The sequence below is a fragment of the Choloepus didactylus genome, chromosome 12 (genome assembly GCF_015220235.1).
Source record: "Choloepus didactylus isolate mChoDid1 chromosome 12, mChoDid1.pri, whole genome shotgun sequence".
Classification (NCBI taxonomy): Eukaryota; Metazoa; Chordata; class Mammalia; order Pilosa; family Megalonychidae; genus Choloepus; species Choloepus didactylus.
In genome coordinates, this window is record NC_051318.1 from 91294594 (window position 1) to 91308437 (window position 13844).

At 36.0% G+C, this 13844-nt stretch overlaps 1 protein-coding gene across 2 annotated transcripts in view; it reads right to left on the reverse strand.

The window, feature by feature from the left end:
• NUFIP1 (nuclear FMR1 interacting protein 1) overlaps positions 1 to 13806 on the reverse strand; it is a 43949-nt gene extending 30143 nt beyond the window's left edge. Inside the window, exons 1-5 of one of the 2 annotated variants that reach the window (XM_037800393.1) lie at positions 13378 to 13806; positions 12028 to 12110; positions 10577 to 10675; positions 9702 to 9764; positions 8972 to 9048 (exon numbers count right to left, since the gene is read on the reverse strand). In XM_037800393.1, the coding sequence (XP_037656321.1) occupies positions 8972 to 9048; positions 9702 to 9764; positions 10577 to 10675; positions 12028 to 12110; positions 13378 to 13789 (734 nt within the window). In that variant the 5' untranslated portion in view covers positions 13790 to 13806. The remainder of the gene's footprint in view (positions 1 to 8971; positions 9049 to 9701; positions 9765 to 10576; positions 10676 to 12027; positions 12111 to 13377) is intronic. The other variant, XM_037800395.1, reaches the window with a different exon arrangement.
• Positions 13807 to 13844: the final 38 nt, after the last annotated feature.

A 13844-nucleotide genomic window follows, 5' to 3' on the forward strand; every position in this document is an offset into this window, starting at 1 on the left:
AATAATATTGTTTCACCAATTGTTACAAAAATACCATACTAACACAAAATGCTAACAATAGGGAAAACCATGGGGGTGGGGTGGTATATGGGGATTCTGCACTTTCTACTTGATTCTTCTGTAAACCTACAACTACTTTTTAACAAACGAAAAAGAAATAAATACAGAAAGAGGTAAGACTGACCCACTCAGCCTGGAAACTCATCAGAGTAAATTCAGAGAAACATCAACGAACTATGCTCTACCAATGTTTCTGGAACACTACCCTACATTTTTTTTTTTAATATTTGCATCACTGCCTTGAATGGCACAGATAATATGAAGCCTACTGGTTCATGGAATGGAAGTGACATTGAATAAGTGGTGAACTGATCCATACAAAGGGCAATGAATCTCAATGAGTACAGTGCAAAGAAATATACCCAGCTAAGAAAAATAAACTCCACAAATAAAAGACGATGAATGTACACACTATAAATAAACATAAGAGGAAAAGATTAAGGTCACAGAAGATAAAAATCTAACAGCCAGTCACAACGTATGACTATACCTTGGAAAAGCAAACACAATCTAAAGCTATATGAAATGGACTCTGGCAACTTGTATGAGTGTGGAGTCGTCTTCTCACTATACTCAAAAGCGGTCAGATACTCTCAGGATAAGGCATCCAGTTTTGTACTTCTAAACTAAAACGAAATGTTGAGGAAAAATAAAACAGGAAGAGATTCAGGAGAGATACAAAGATGATTGACAGGATGGAAAAGCCTCTGACGATAGGTTAAAGGAACTGGAATTATGTGCAGCCTGTAAAAGAGGATGAGACATGACAATAAAACATTCTTACAGAGAGAATGCTAGCCAGCTGTTCTCAAACCGAAGACAGAATATGCAGAAGGGGAAACGATGGGAGAAGAGGTGATGCCTTTCACAGGCCCCACAGTGTTCAGGCACATAACTCACAGCTACTCAAAGCCCTCTGCAACTTCCAAATTCAATTATTCTTACAACTTGTGTTTCATCAACATATTTGTTCTAAATACTGCAGACCCTCAAAATGTTGGGACATATGATGAAGGATAAAAACCGTTGGTACTACAGAGTACTACCTACAAGCAGATGCTAAGAAAGTGCTTTTCAGTGGTAAAAATGTCAACGTTTCTTACAGCAGGAGGGTTTTAGGTGAGATATAAGAATTCCCTAAATGAGGCAGCAAGGATGTTGTGAAAACTCCTTCAGAGGAAGCTTTTTATAATAGCTAACTTTCCCTTTCTGGCAGATTGAAGTATCACTTTCCTAAAGGTCAGAGATCTTTCAATATTCCTTCTAAAGCTATTTAGTGCTAAAACTAATAAGATCCTCTTCAAAATTTTATACTGTTCTTATTTATAAAGAACAGAGACCAAAAACTAGGGAAAATGAGAGTACTAGAGAGCAAATTATCCCAAAAAAGGGAAACCAGAGAAACAAGACCCAATTCACATACATACAAACAGGAAGCCCCTTCCACCAAAATAAAACAATTAGTGCCTTTAACCCTATCCTTGAAGAAGCCTAAAATACAAGAATAAGAAAAAGTAAACTGCATCCTTTGACAAAGGATACAGTTCAGGTTCAGATTCCTCAAGTACACTTGAAACAAACTCAAAGAAGACCATTGAAAAAACAATGCAGTTACGTACAGATAAAACTTTAGGCTAACATCTCCTGTTAGAGAGAATGGAATAGGTGTTAGGAAGTTATAACACTGATAAGAGACATTTTCAGTTGCTTTCTCTGTTACTTTTATCTTCAAAAATCACTTTTCTCCTCATACTTTCATCTTTCAACAATACTCCTATAGGAACTGGCCCTGAAACCATATGCTCTTTTTCTTTCTCTCGCTCACTTCTCTCTCTTTCATTTCTTACTTCCTATGCCTTAAACTGCCAGTGAAACCTTAAGCACTAGGCCAATGAATGAGCAAACCCCAGCACACACCATTCCAGTAATATGACTGTCTCCAGCCCTTGTCTTATCCTCAAGCCACTACCCATTTACTGACTTTCCCCTGAGCCTATTTTCTATAAAAGCACAATCCCTCTTTGCTCTCACTGAACCACATCTGTTTGGAAAAAAGCTGTAGTTCTATAACTTTATTTCAAAGCCCTTCTGGCCTTTAAAAAGACGAAGCATTCTTTAGGACCAGACCCCTTCTGGTGGAATCTTGAATGAAATGGAGACATAATGAAAGAGGATTTCCTTAGAGTCACAGTAACTATTAGAATAAAATCACAAAACTACTCCACCTAGTGGACTGCTGATCTGCTGTGAAGTAGGTGTCACTGCTCCTAAAATCAAGGTTTGAGGAACAAACCTCTACCACTCCTTTTCCCTAATGCCAAATCATACTGCGTTAAGCAGGTATTAAGACAGAATCACTTTTAGAAATCAATTCAGAGAAGAAAAGTTATTGGCTAGGAATTAAAAGAGCACCTGACAATCTACTTACAGGTTATTAGTGATAAGCCTTTAAGTTTTTAATCCAAGCACAGTGATCACCTCTGAATTTGGCTCATCTGAGAAAAATAAAGATGAAGCAATAAAGACAATGATGTGCTTTCTTTAAAGGTACAGGAGCAACACCCCAAGAAAACCTTTGGAGTTTCTTTCAGCTCTAAAATACTTACTGTATGAAACTCTTTATAAACTTTTCTAACACAGCAATTACATAGACTTTATCTTTCTTGCATGTCAAAGAATACAGTGGCTTTCTCAGAAAGAATGTAGCTCTCACCAGAAAGAAAAAAAAAAAAAAAAGAAAGAAGAACTATTCTGCCATATCAATGTGGAATTCATTCTTTTTTAGGAGTTCAAATGACATTTTTTTAAAAATTGAAATGACAAATTTAGAAAGTAAATATATTTTCATAATAGGTTTTAAGAACATTGCTGTTAGGGAGGATATTAGTTTATTTTTAAGAAATCCATCAGATGTACTAAAAGAAGAATAATGATCCCCATATTTTTTATTAATGAAGTATAAATATAGAAATAATGTATGAACACTTAGGAATATGTAAAGTGGAAGAGCCAGAGAAATAAGATATGGAAGAAATGCAGATGAATTCAGCAAGTGCCAAAAAATAATCTCAGAACACTTATTAACAAGGCAACACCACAGGCACAAATAAACCTCATCCAAAATTGTAACCCTCACTTAATTGCCTCATTACCTTTAAGCATTTTTAAATACCACAAATCTGAACCCTCATTTATTCACTCCATAGATTCTGCTCATTCCTTTCCCAAGGTGTTTCCATCCACTATCACAGCCATACCTTTAGTCTGTATTCTAGAAGCCAACATTAGAGCCTATGCCTTCAGGCCCACCTATCTACATGAAAAGAGTCAAACAAGCTGAAGTCAACTTTTTATTCAAAACAATAGAGCTGCTTCCTAATAGCACTAATAGTTCTGAAATTTGACAAGCTTCCAAGATTGCCACAAAGTACTGAGACACACACTGCTATCCACCCTTTCTCTCATTCTTCCTTAAAAGCTTTGTTTGATGAGACTCTGCAGACTCCTCTGTAGTTAAAGGTGGCAGCATGTGATCCCCTTCTGGCCAAGGAGAGCTACATCAAAGTCTCCTAATTGGGGGCTAAAAATAAAGCTATTGCTTTTCCAATGCAAAAGGACAAATTCAGCTACCTGTACCTTTGGTCTTTTCCTCTCCTCCTACCTAGAATGTGGGCTGAACACCTGATATGCAGGAGTCATCTGGCAGGTAAGAAGATAAAAAACACCTACTACAGAGCAATGTGAAAGAGCTTATACCTGAAGGCACTGTCCAGCAGCAATGGCAACTCTGGACTTTTTTTGATATGGGAAAACCAGACCTGTTTGTGCTCAGCCATGGTAGTGTGGTGGCTGTCACATATCCTCGAGCATAATCCTAACTGACTCAAGCACCAGTGCACCCAGCCAGAATAGAATAGAAGGCAATTTCCTCAACATGATAAAGGGCATATATGAAAAACCCACAGCTAACACATACTTAATGCTGAAAGACTGGAAACTTTCCCTCTAAGATCATGAACAAGAGAAGGATGTCCACTGTCACTGCTGTTATTCAACATTGTGCCAGAAGTTCTAACTACAGCAGTAAGGCAAAAAATAAATAAATAAAAGGCATCCAAATCAGAAAGGAAGAAGTAAAACCTTCCCTATTTGCAGATGACGTGAGCCTCTATCTAGAAAGTCCCAAAAAATCTACAACAAAGCTACTAGAGCTAATAAATGAGTTCAGCAAAATTGCAGGATACAAGTTCAACATGCAAAAAAAAATCAGTAGTGTTTCTATACATTAGTATTTGGCAAGCTAAGGAGGAAATCAAGAAAAAATTCCATTTACAACAGCAAATAAAAGAATCAAATATCTAGAAGTAAATTTGACCAAGGATGTAAAGGCACAGAAAACTACAAAACATTGCTAAAAGAAATCAAACAAGACCTAAATAAATGGAAGACCACTCCGCATTCATGGATTAGAAGACTAAGTATTGTTATGATGGCAATACTACTCAAACTGATTTACAGACTCAAGGCAATCCCAATCAAAATGCCAACAGCCTACTTCACAGAAATGCTAAAGCCAATTATTAAATTTATTTGGAAGGGTAAGGGGCCCCAAATAGCCAAAAACATCTTGAAAAAGAAGAACAAAGTTGGAGGATTCACACTTCTTGACTTTAAAGCATATTATAAAGCTAGAGAGGTCAAAACAGCATGGTAATGGCATAAAGGTGGATATATCAATCAATGGAATTGAATTGAGAGTCCAAGACCCTCACATCTATGGTCACATGATTTTTGACAAGGCTGCCACATCCACTTAAAAGGGAGAAAACAGTCTCCTCAACAAATAGCCATATACAAAAGAATCAAAGACGACTCTATCTCACATCTCACACAAAAATGAACTCAAAATAGATCAAAGACCTAAATATAAGAGCCAAGGCCATAAAATTCCTAGAATAAAATGTAGGGAAGCATCTCCAAGATTTTGTGGTAGGTGGTGGTTTCATAAACTCTACACCCAAAGCATAAGCAACAAAAGAAAAAACAGATAAATGGGACCTCCTTAAAATTGAATACTTTTGTCAAAAAGGTGAAAAGACAGCCTACTCCATGTGAGAAAATATTTAGCAACCACATATCTGCAGGAGTTTAATATCCACAATATGTAAAGAAATCCTACAACTCAACAAAAAGACAACCCAATTTAAAAATGGGCAAAAGATTTGAACAGACATTTGTCCAAAGAAGAAATACAGATGACTAAAAAGCACATAAAAAGATGCTCAACACCACAAGCTATCAGGTAAATGCAAATCAAAACCATGAGATATCATTTCACACCTACTAGAATAGTCACTATTCAAAAAAACAGAAAACTACGAGTGTTGGAGAGGACGTGGAGAAATGGGTACCCTTATACATTGTTGGTGGGAATGTAAAATGGTATAGCTGTTGTGGAAGACAGTTTGGCAGTTCCTCAGGAAGCCAAGTATAGATTTGCCATATGATCCAGCAATCTGGCTACTAGGTATATACTCAGAAGAACTGAAAGCAGGGACATCAACAGACATTTTCACACTGATATTCATCACAGCATTATTCATAATTGCCAAAAGATGGAAAAACCCAAATGTTCATCAACTGATGAACAGATACACAAAATTTGGTATATATATTCTGAATATTATTCAGCTGTAAAAAGGAATGAAGTCCTGATGCATGTGACAACATGGATCAACCTCAAGAACATTATGCTGAGTGAAATAAACCAGGTACAAAATGACAAATATTGTATGGTCTCACTGATATGAACTAATTATAATAAGCAAACTCATAGAGTTAGAATCTAGAATATAGGTTACCAGGATATAGATTGGGATAGAGAATGGGGAGCTGAGGCTTAATTTGTACAGAGTTTCTATTTAGGTTGATTATAATAAGTAAACTCATAGAATTAGGATCTAGAATATAGGTTACCAGGATATAGATTGGGATAGAGAATGGGGAGCTGAGGCTTAATTTGTACAGAGTTTCTATTTAGGTTGATTGCAAATGTTTGGAAATGGATGGTGGTGATGGTAGCACATTACTGGAAGTGCAATTAACACCACTGAATTATGTTTGTGAATGTGGATGAAAGGGAAAATTTTGGGTCATATATGTTACTAGAATGAAAGCTGGAAGATAAAACATGGGACTATGTAACACAGTGACCCCTGTTGTTGATGATGGACTGGGGTTACTAGTACAAGTTTAAGAAGGTTCTTTCATGAATTATAACAAATGTACGACACTAATACAAAGTGTTAATAAAAGGGTGGTATATAGGAAAAAACACACCTAATGTAAACTATGGACTACAGTTAATAGTACAATTTTAATATTCTTTCATCAATTGTAACAAAGGAACCACACTAATGTGAAGTGTAAACAAGAGGGAGTATATGGGAATACTGTGTTTTTTACTTGACTTTTTTGTAAACCTACAACTTCTCTAATTAAAAAATAATTTAAAAAAATATTATGCTAAGTGAAAAAAACCAGACACAACGTACTACATATTGTATGCTCCCATTTATATAAAATGTAAATATAAATAAATCTATAGAGACAGAAATAGAATAGTAGTTATGTAGGGATGCGGAAGGATAGAGGGATCGAGGAGTGATTGCTAAGGAGTATTTTTTTTGGAGTAATGAAAACGTTCTAATAATTAATCATGGGGATGAATGCACAACTCTGTGAATATACTAAAAGCCGGTGATGGTACACTTTGGATGGATTAAATGGTATGTGACTATACCTCAGCAAAACTGCTTAAAAAAAAAAGAAGAAGAAGAATGAAACCATCCTTGAGGACCAGACTTGAGACATACCAGACAAAGATTTAATGATGGTCAAAACGCTGAAGAAAAATATGGACCAAAAAACTCCAAGAAATCAGGAAAATGACAGATGAACACAAAGAAATCTCAATAGAGAGAAAGAAATTAGGAAAAGGAACCAAACATCACTGAAGCCCACAATAAGAAATTAAAAATTCCCTAGAGGATTAAACAGCAGATTGGAGCTGGCAGAAAAAAGAATCAGTGAACTTGAAGATCAGGCAATTGATATCATCCAGTCTGAGAAAGAGAGGAAGAAAGACTAAAGAAAAGGGAACAAAGCCTCAGCAACCTGTGGGACGCCATGAAGCACACCAACAAATGCATTGTGGGGATCTCAGAAGGAGAAGACAGAAAGGGGTTGAGAAAATAGTCAAAGAATTAATAACTGAAAACTTCCCATATTTAACAAAAGACATGAATATCACATCCAAAATACCTAACAAACTCCAAACAGGATAAATCCAAATAAATCCACACCTTGCCATAAATCCATCCTACTGTCGATTGACAAAAAGAGAGAACTGGGAAAGCCAAAGAAAGGGGCAACATGTCATCGAAAAGGGGGCCTCAATGAGATTCAGTTTCGATTCCTCATTGGAAACCATGAAAACCAGAAGGCAGCAGGAGGATATATTTAAAGTGCTGAAAACAAAAAATTTCCAACCAAGAACTCTATATCCACAAAAACCATCTTTCAAAAATGAGGGAGAAAATAATACATTCCCAGATTAAAGCTGAGGAAGTCCATTAGCACTAGGCTGGCCCTACACAAGATGCTAAAGAGAGTTCTACAGATTGAAAGGAAAGGACAATAAACAATATATCAAAGACAAATGAAGAAATAAAGATCTTCTATAAGGGTAACCACATTTACAATATAAATTATAATGACATTTATAATCTAAATGCCAGTACTATTGTATTTTTCATTCATAACTCTACTTTTTACTTTCTATAGGATCTAAAAGGTAAAAGCATAAAATGTAATCAGAAATCAGTGGTTTTGGACTCATAATATGTGAAAGTGTAATTTGCGATGAGAACTTAAAAGTTGGGGAATGGAAAGGTATAGGAACATAATTTGTGTATTGTGTATACTATTGAAGTTAAGTTGGCATCAAAGTAAATGAGATTATTATAGATTTAGGATGTTAAATTTAAGCTCCATGGTAACTACAAAGAAAATATTAGAGAACATGCAAACTCAGAGAGAAATTAGAGTCCAGGTTGCCAGTGGCAGGGGCCAAATGGAGTAGTGAGTTAATGCAAAACAGGTATAGGATTTCTGTTTAGGGAGATGGGAAAGTTTTAGTAATGAAAAGTGGTGAGGGTACTGCAACACTGTCAATGTGATTAATCCCACTGAATGGTAGGCTCGGAGTGGATGAGATAGGAAAGTTTAGGTTGTATTATATGTTCCCACAATAACAACGAAAAAGAAAGTGCAACTAAAGAGACAAGGACAACTAAATGCAATACATGATCTGGATGACATCCAACACGGGAGGAGAAAAGGCTCAAAGGGACATTACTGGGGCATATGAAAAAATTGGAATAGAGACTGTAAACCTAATGTCAATGTAAATTTCTTGAACTTGGTAACTGCACTTAAGGAAGACATGTAAGTGAATATTCTTGTTCTTCACAAATGTACATGGCAGTACTAAGTATTCAGGGAGAATGATGTATACAACTTACACACAAGTGTTCAGGAAATGGACTGATAAACAGGCAGACAGAAAGATAGATGGATAACTAGATGGATAGACAGACTGATGGATAGAATGATACAATAAAATACAGCAAAATGTTAAAAGTGGTGGGTCTGGGTATCTGGGGGCAGAGGGGCCTGCTGGAGTTTTCTATGGGGGTGGTGGTGCTATTTTTTAAACTGTCCCATAAGTTTGAAAGTATTTCAAAATAAAAGTTTAATATTAAAAAAAAAAAAAAACTACATTATTTTGAAACACTGAGACTTGTAACAGTAAAAGAAAGTTATTTCACTAGTTCTTAACTTTACTCACTTTCTTCTTTCTTCCCTCCATCTTGCAATCTCCTCTGGAGTATCAACTTTAATCTTCTTCATACCAGGAGCATGTGTCTAGGGGAAAAAAGTCTGCTGAACATCAGGATACATAAACTAGTCTTGTGACTAAATCTCAAGTACTACGGGACATAACAGAGACTTTGTACCCAATATGACATTCAGTAACAGACAATTTTAAAACAAAAGTTAGCAATTTTACAAATTCTTACTACGACTTTTCCTTTAAAGAACAATTTTCTCATATAGATTAGGGCTACTTGATGGGAAAAAAAGGAGTAAAATAATTTTGGCTACAAAGTAGATACATCACTCATTTTCTCAACTGATATTAAATATCCAAATGAATGACCTATCAACCAAAACTGAGGCAGCCAAAGAAATAGTGAGTACACATAACTATTTCCCACAGCATGGTGTTGTAAAATAAGCACATGGTTTGGTGTCAAGAAAGCCAAACTGAAGAATCAATTCTGAGACCTTAGGCAAATTTTTTTTTAATTTGTTAAATGGAACCAATATTTATATATTCCACATAGCTATTTGTGAAGAGACGTAAAAGTGCCTTAAAAAGTGAAAAGGACTCCACAAATGTTACTTATTATTAGGCTATGTAAATGAAGAGCTGAAAAATTAATAGATGAATGGAATAAAAAGAACATGTACCAAAAAGACATAGGGTAAAGAAAGACACAAAAACAAGAACTTACATTTCTCCAGTGAAACTGGACAATCTTCTCATGTGCACTAAAAGAGCAATCTGCTTCAGGACACTAAAAGAGTTTTTTTTTTTAAAAAGACTATTCAAAATTCTTCACATTAAATTTACCCTCCTACTTCACGCACAGATGTATTTTGGCCATATTTACACAGTTACTCCATCTGTGTGGTGTCATCACCGCATATTTATGTAAATACCAAAACAAAGATCACTCCAAAATAGAGTTGCATTTAAAAAGGAAGGACTTTCTCAAAGTATATAGTACAGTAATACATATCATTTATTTCTCCATTTGACTGAAAGCATGACACCAGCAATGCTATAAAATGTCCTTCATTCCTAAAGTCAAAAGGTTTTTCTATAAGCTGAAAGAAAAACTCTCCAAACCAAGGCTTTTAATTTTTTTTACTTATCAAACATTCTGCTTCAATTTTTTTTTAAAAAGTACTTAATAAGGTTGGAACCATACTTAGAGGGTGACAGGCCAAGGGAAAATAGACACTGATATCTGGTTAAATGGTCAAGGGCAGCCTTAAAGGGAAAAGAACTTACAGAGGTGCCAGGGCAACTGGAGGGGAGACCAAGCCCTCTTGCAAAGAAGTGGAGGCACACACATGCAAAAACAGCTGCCAGACCGCCCTTGCTCTTTACCACTGTTTCACTTCTTCCTGAAGCAGAAGACCACCCATCCACAAACTGCAAATCCCAGGGTCACTGTCCAAATTTGTCAAGTCATCAAACATTTCTATGAAAACCATAAACTTTTAAGGAAAAAAGGCTCAGAATTTCTACCAAACATACAACCAGACGGCAATTCTACTAAATGAATTTCAGCACAACCAAGAAAAAAAAAAGAAAACCTACTTTTGTATGTTCAGACATGTGTTTATCATACTTTTCTTGATTTTTAAAGCCACGATCACAGGTATCACAAAAATAGTGGAAAACTGGTTCCTTTCTTTTCTGCAAACAAAAATGAAGAGGCATTAGGCTTTTAGTGAAAATCTTTAATCAATAACAAAAATATAATTGTCTTTCTATTAAAACATATTTTGACTTTTCATCCTCATATGTGGGAAAACTTCTGAACATATTTCTAATGTTTCTTTTTCTTTTCTTTTTAGCAAATCTATTACGGAAAAGTCAGACATGAAAAATTTTAAATGTGAGTAATCTAATGAAGACTTAGTACAGTATATGTCAAAATGCTCTAAAAATAAATATTCAGGGTAAACTGCACTTTGACTCTTAGGAAAAATAACTGTGTAATTTTAAAAAAAAAAAGAAAGGGGAAAAATGGACCATTTAGGTAAAGTTAGTTACTTTACGCTCGAACATAAAGCAAAAATGTTTATTACAAAGACAGCCTATATAGGAAATGGTGTATAAATGTTGAATGTCAGAATTACGTGGACAAATACAGTGCACTCGCAGAACATTTTGTTAATGTTAATTACATGGTTTTCATGCCAAAATGAAGGCTACTAATTTCATGTTGTAGACAGTGCTCAACATATTCTAAACAAACGGCATTATTTATTCACCTTAAAATTTAAAAACCAGATTTGCAAGCCCTATCAGAAAAGCCTATTTTAAGATTTGGTTTCTAAAATATAACCAAGAGTTGATTTTCTTTTTCCTCATTAAAAACAATAAATATCCACCACTGAAAAACACTGAAGCTTTACAATGAATTAGGTAAACAACAAATAAGATAACAAAAATGACACACAAAAAATCCTGCCACTCTCAATCATTTCAGATATTAAACAGAGATGATGATTATATATAAACCATTTTAAATTCAAAACATTGACTTTAAATTTAATACAGGAAAAAGAAACTTAAGGAATCGTTTTTCTAGCAGAGAAATATGGATTTCTAAAAGATCCTTTGTTAAAAAGAAAAAAAAACGTGAAAAACAAAAAGTTTGTGTCATAATTTGTTCTTAATACCATGTTTTCAATTTATAAAAGAAAAACATTTGCACTTCTAAATACTTCCTAAATTCCCCCTCTTCTGCTAGTAATATTATTTTATACTGTATCAGGTTTAATAAAATTTGTACTAAAATAATTTACAGTTATTTTTACTCTTGATTCTATATTGAAATGAATACAATTCTTTCTGTTAGTCCTTTTTTGTACAATTTTTCCATTTATTTCTCAAAAAGATTTTGTTTGAAGCTTTTCCTTCTAGATAAGATTCTCAAAGATACAGAGTCAATAAGGGACACAAAACACTGAGACAGTTACAACAGAAATGCAAGATATGAAAAAGTGACACAGGGACATTCAAGGACATCCCCCAAATACCTTTTTTTTCTGTTTTCCATTGGGAGGGAAGTTGAAATCAGTGAAATCTGCATCATATTTTCTTGGATAATAAGAACATTTAGCTAAAAAACAAAAAGAGATCAGTATTTGCAAATACACAATTATTTAAAGTTTTATTTGCTATAGCATGTTACCTGAGTAAAAACGCTGCTATATTAGCCATTCTAAGAATAGTAGTTGAAAGTCAAAATAATTCATAATAAAGATTAAGACTAATCTACCAATGAGTATTTTCAAATGAATAAATACTGGTAAGATTACAGGTCCATAGATGTTTTAGCTGTCTGGGCAAAGGAATGGACAATAAACTAATGAAAATTCCTTGCAGTTATTTTGAATATTATAAATTTAAACAGCAAAATCTCTGATACAGCCTTGCCAGCATCACTCTAACACAAGGAAAACAAAACCTTGTTAAGTACATCTTCTTTCCAGTAGTTTGTCAAAAACCTTAAGTCATCTTCATCTCATCCAATTCTTCAGCAATCATGCTGGTCTTATCTTCAAAATATATCTAGAATCCATCTACCTCCAATCATCCAACTCCAACCTAATCCAAGTTCCCCAAATCTTTCCCTAGGATAATTGCAATGGCCTCCTAACTGACCGCCCTTTCAAATCCCATCACAGCAGCCAGATTAATCCTTTTAAAACTTCAATCATATCATGTCTCTCCCCTGAATAACACTGGTCAATGGCTACTCATTGTAAAAGTCAAGGCCAAAGTTCCATTAATGGTCGACAAGTCACATCTTCTACTACTCTACTCCAGGCCCAGTCCTCTCTAGCCACAATAGACTCCATTGTTCCACAGCTCCTGCCTCAAGAACTTTGCACGTGCAGTTCCCTCTACATATATCCCTTTCCCCCCAATATATCCGTAACTCTGATCCCTCAACTCCCTGAAGTGTTTGCTCAAATGTCACCTTCCTTATGAAACCTTCCCTGACCACTGTATTTAAAACTGCACTACCTATCATTCTGCTTTCTATATATACATTACATTCATTACCTTCAAATACACAATCTAAATATTTTGTTTATTGTCTGTCCACACTACGATGTTAAAGAAAAGGATTTCTCCATGTTTTGTTGGTTGCTGTAGTCCCAGTTCCTGGTATATACTTGGAACTCAATAAATAACTGCTAAAACGAACGAACAGGAGGTGAAAACATTCCAGTTGGACATATTGTAGGACATTAATGACCAGATTCCAAGAGTTCAAGACAAAATCAGAAATGCAGAAAGTGCATAAAAGGAGAAATGGAAGGGAAGGAGAGGGAACGGTGATAGGTAAAGGGGTGATATTATGAGGAAAAACTGCCTACCGTGAGGATTGTGGGTCTTCTGAAGCTGAGGAAATGTTTCAGGAGACTGTCTCCAGTACCATGATGTCGAAGCCTGGGAATTCCAGGAAGGCTGGAAGTTGAGTCGAGGCTGAGAATCAACGGGGGACTGGGCGTCGAAAGGGGGCTGCGCCCCGGGAAGAAGCTGGGTGTCGAAGGGGGGCGGCACCCCGGAGAGAGGCTGGGCCGCGAGGTGGGGATGCGTGTCCGAGGAAGGCTCTGACCCGACCTTGGAAGGCGACGACGAAGGCGGGGGTGGCGGCGGCAACACTGCCCAGAGCATCCACTTCTCCCGCCGCGTTGCAGTGTCGTTCAGCGACCCCAACGCGGGGTTCACCTCGGGGGGTGGAAACCGCCCGGGAGGAACCACGAAACCACTGGCCGGCTCAGCCATGCGGCCTGTCAGGTCGAGAACCTTGCCTGTGAATGTGGAACAAGCTTTAGACGTC